The 4776-nt window shown below is 48.0% G+C and overlaps 1 protein-coding gene across 1 annotated transcript; it reads right to left on the reverse strand.

Annotated features, from left to right (window-relative positions):
• Positions 1-1759: 1759 nt before the first annotated feature.
• On the reverse strand, positions 1760-4423 carry LOC148057352 (uncharacterized). The gene is made up of 2 exons (XM_087735808.1): positions 4194-4423; positions 1760-3699 (listed from the first exon to the last, which is right to left on the reverse strand). Exon 2 carries the CDS (start codon positions 3056-3058, stop codon positions 1955-1957), a length of 1104 nt encoding a protein of 367 aa, XP_087591934.1. The 5' UTR covers positions 3059-3699; positions 4194-4423; the 3' UTR covers positions 1760-1954.
• Positions 4424-4776: the final 353 nt, after the last annotated feature.

Genomic DNA, 4776 nt, shown 5'->3' on the forward strand with positions numbered 1-4776 from the left:
AGGTCTCTTACTTTTGGTTTTTCACATATGGCAAATCATAATTTCATTAGGAAAGAGAGAAAATGAATGTGAAATTTGAATATGAAGTGAAATGCATTTTTCTAAGGCAATTTCAGTACTGATGACACGATTCTCATTTTATTTCAGGACAGGAGAACATGCTACTAAAGGCATGTCATGAACGGTTTCTATGAGCATTCCTTCCTTTTCTTGTGAGCTTGTTGCTGCTCAGAAGGAAAGTTGTTCTGTCTTTCCTGAGGGAAAGAAGCAAAGCTAAAACCCAGCTGGGCCTGGAGTGTAGGAAACAGCAGCACAAAGTCCAACTGAGTCCAGTAATCAGAGGTGTATCCCAGGGGTCAATACTGGGGCCAAATACTGTTTGACCTTTTTGTTAATGACGTGGACAATGGTACAGACTGCACCATCAGCAAGTTTGAAGGTGATATAAAGCCGGGAGGAGTGGCTGATATACCAGATGCTTGTTCTGCCATTCAGAGAGATCTTGACAGGTTGGAAGTTGGGCAGAAAGGAAACTCATGAAGTTCAATAAGGGGAAATGCAAAGTCTTGTGTTTGTGGAGGAATAACCCCATGCACCAATACGTGCTGAATGGCCGAAAAGCATCTTTGCTGAGAAGGACCTTGGGGTCCTTGTGGTCACCAAGATGACCACGAGCCAGCAAGGCATGTTCATGGGAAAGAAGGTGTGGTGGTGTATTCCGCCCCCCCCCCCCCCCCCCCCCTTTTTCTTCTCTTTTTCTTCTTGTGCACCTGGCAGAGCATGGGAAGCAAAGCTGCTTTACAATCTCAGTAACTCCCATCAAAACTTGGCCTTTGTGTAAGTAGTTTGGCAGTTAAGCGTCCCTTGACTGTATCAGAACTCTTACATGGTTGAGGTGGCAACAGCCCTGTCTATACTAGGAAGGCAGCCCTGACAACCTTGGAACTATATTTTTCATCTGTACCAGTGACCTCCTGACAACCTTGGGGCCTATCTTATCTAGGCTGTAACTCAGGAGGATCTGTAACTTTAGTAATCTTCAACATGGGCTGTGAAAATAGAAGGGAAATTTACTGATGCCTACAGTCAATCATCTCATGACCCTATAAACAGCAGTGCCAAGTTGAGACCCTTTGAGCTCTCCTGGACTGCAGCGGGCTGCACCAGAATCTCCCTCTAAGTGGGATGCGTCTCAGAGCAGTGAACTCAAGCTGATCTCTGGTGCTCCTTGCTCCTCAAGATTTGACCCTCGCCTAATCTTCAGCGATCCTTGCTCCTTGAGGTTTGACCCTCACCCATTGAGACAGTTATTTAAAGTGAGTATTTCGCTAAACCCAGGGCAATTTTTACTGGTACCTTGAACTGTGCATATAATGAGTACTTATGCCTCTTGTGTGTGATATAAATATTGTAGTAAACCTCAGTTAATCACTTTGTAGATGCTAGATTAAGTAATGATCAGTTATTGCTAAATTTTGTGATTGTCTCCTTGCTGCAAACAAACCTTAAACTGCTGCTAAACATATAATCCTTAGACATAAACCATTGACCAAGTCTGAGAGTAGGATTGGATCCAGCCCCACCTAGGCTCCTCTCTGAGAAGGAGTTTAGAAAGCAAGGGAGTCCATTCTGAACCTTGTGACTCAACAGGAGGGCTCCCCTTTTCCTCCGTGTATGTAGCGTTCGTTACATATCAAGGTTATACCGGCGGATCTCCAGCCGACCCGGGCTGGGGAAGGAACAGTCAGCACACACAGTGTGGGTGTTCAGCTTCAACGTTTATTGCGCAGTAGTTTACCTTTATACTCCCAGCAGTAGGCGTGTCATGTTATAAGGGGCGGAGATAAGGGAGGGTCGACCCTTAACTCTTTCCGTACAGCACGTGATCTTCCGGTCACCAGCCCTTATCTTTACTACACGTGTATTTTCTTTGGGCTCAATTTCATCTTTCTTTCTACATTTCCCCCTCCCTTAGCTCCAGTAGCTCTAGATCTCGCTGGGGAAGCTGCGCGTAAAATAATCGATATGTGGTAAGACTTCTTAATATACGACTCACAGAACGCATAATTAAGCGTAACAGACAGGGTAATAGCACAACAAGGTCAAGAACAAGTAACAAGACTATGAGCCCAGTTATTAAAAGTTTGGGCATTATTAACATTCCAGTTTTGTAAGCCTGGCATAGTGGAGCTCTGGTTTGACTTGTGGCAGCAAATGCCGCTCCATTACCTGTTTTAATTTTTTGTGGGATGCCAAGTTGCGCCATACAGTCCTGCCAATGTAAAATAACTGCGAGAGCATTTTGTTTAGCATGCATAGTGGCTAAAATAATTCCACTGCAGGTATCAACTGTAACATGCAGATACTTAAGTGGATTAAAGTGTTCATAAATCGTAACATCAGACTGCCATATTTGGTTGGGCTGCAACCCTCGAGGGTTTACCCCTGCTTCCCAGAGGGGACCTTTGGAACACACAGGATAAGCAACAATCACAGAGTGAGCATCTTGCAAAGTAATACCAGTTCGCTTTCCCACTGCCCCAGGGGTAAGGGGTCCCTCTGGTAGCTCAGGTATCACTGGCAGTGCCGGGGGAGCCCTACCACCCCCCCTAGATGTCGTCAGCCGTGACGCTGGTTCTCCTTGTTCCTCAGATCTTTTCCTGCGCTCTGCTCTCTGTGTGTCCAGCACCCGTCGATCACTGGGATGCAACGGGGCGTCCTCAGAAGGTGATGGTGTCTTGCCCTCCTTTTCTCCTTCCTGCCATCTTCCTTCACGTAGTTTGCAATACCGCTGGGATCCCACATTGGCCCCCGGGACCCAATCCAGCAACCTATCAGTCAGCTCCCTTTCCACACATTGTTGCAACTCGCCCCAGTGGTATTGAGTAGGTGGCGGATCCACCGGTGCAGAAGGTGCCGGAGGTTCCGTGGGCGGCTGCTCTAGACTCCCCACTCGTAACGGGAACACCTTTCCCGACTCCTTTGTTCCCGCTGCGCCATAGCCTCCCTGCGCCTCCCCTTCCTCTGTTGGCTCAGCCCCCAGTAACGACAGCCCCATCTGTGCCCCACAGGCCACCCCTTCAACTAGAGTTCACACTGGAGTTCCAGCCTGTCCAGTACAGCAGTACAGAAAAACAGCAGAGATGCCCTGGCCATCTGCCAGCCCAGGCACATAGCCATTGCTGTTATCAAAATGTTCCCAGGCACAGCGGAGTAAGATGATAAGCAGTTCAGCAGTACAGCAAGCAGCGAAAGCAAAAAGCAGCCACTAACGAGCATTAGATTCTAATATACCGTAAGGCAAGCAAGCCCCGTGGCAAGCACAGAAACCTGCCGATTAATAGCTAAACAGCAATACCTGCTATAACTTCGATCTAGCATATTCCAATTAAATCTGTCGTTATCTTGAACCCTTTATACCCTATATTGGGCGCCAAAAAAAACCTGTCGTGGTTTAACCCCAGCTAGCAACTAAACACCACACAGCTGCTTGCTCACTCCCCCCAGGTGGGATGGGGGAGAGAATCGGAAGAGTAAAAGTGAGAAAACTCATGGGTTGAGATAAAGACAGTTTAATGGGTAAAGCAGAAGCCGCGCACGCAAGCAAAGCAAAGCAAGGAATTCATTCACTACTTCCCATAGGCAAGCAGGTGTTCAGCCATCCTCAGGAAAGCAGGGCTCCATCACGCTTAACGCTTACTTGGGAAGACAAACGCCATCACTCCAAACGTCCCCCCCCTTCCTTCTTCTTCCCCCAGCTTTATATGCTAAGCATGATGTCATATGGTATGGCATAGCCCTTTGGCCAGTCTGGGTCAGCCCCCCCCGGCTGTGCTCCCTCCCAGCCAGCCTGTGTCCCCTCCGAGACTAAACCCGTTGGCTTTTCGTTCCCAGGAACTTCATGCCCCATCAGCGCGCTATGTGCGGCAAGCCAGCACCGATTTGCCGCAAACCCCTTCTTGAGCACCCTTTCTACTGTTCCCCAGGCACGAAGCCAGTCACTGGCTCCTCCAACATTGCTTATGATTGCTTCTGTCAGCTCGTTGCATATTTTCCCCCAATTTGGGGTGTCCAAAACCTTCTGTGGGAGTGCCGAGCACTCCCCGGCGCAGCATCCATTGGATGCAGTTGCCCGTGGGCCTTTTCCTTATCGCCCCATCCTCGCCCACCTCCGTCGCGACTGACTTTAGTACCTTTACAAGTTCTGTGAGCTCCATTGCTGCTACCTGCAGCCGATCACGTCGGGGTCACCACTATGTAGCGTTTGTTACATATCAAGGTTATACCGGCGGATCTCCAGCCGACCCGGGCTGGGGAAGGAACAGTCAGCACACACAGTGTGGGTGTTCAGCTTCAACGTTTATTGCGCAGTAGTTTACCTTTATACTCCCAGCAGTAGGCGTGTCATGTTATAAGGGGTGGAGACAAGGAAGTGTCGACCCTTAACTCTTTCCGTACAGCACGTGATCTTCCGGTCACCAGCCCTTATCTTTACTACACGTGTATTTTCTTTGGGCTCAATTTCATCTTTCTTTCTCTTTATACATGTATACATTCCATTCATTTAATAAGTAATAGAGTGAACCTTGCATCAAATTCTGTTAAATCACACTTTTATAGATTTCTATTAAAATCACTATTTGCAAATATCTTTGACGGTGATTTTTTTAAGCAGCTTAACCTCTCATCTGTGACAGAAGACCGACAGCCTCCTGGGCTGCACTTGGCAGAACATTGCAATGGATGATCCTCTCTCTCTGCTTTGCACTGTTGAGG

This window comes from Nipponia nippon, unplaced genomic scaffold (assembly GCF_047370975.1).
Source record: "Nipponia nippon isolate SJK-2023a ecotype South Korea unplaced genomic scaffold, ASM4737097v1 scaffold_1, whole genome shotgun sequence".
NCBI lineage: Eukaryota > Metazoa > Chordata > Aves > Pelecaniformes > Threskiornithidae > Nipponia > Nipponia nippon.

Coding starts and splice junctions, on each gene's coding strand:
- LOC148057352 (XM_087735808.1), bottom strand. CDS start 3,058: ATGGGGCTGTCGTTACTGGGGGCTGAGCCAACAGAGGAAGGGGAGGCG.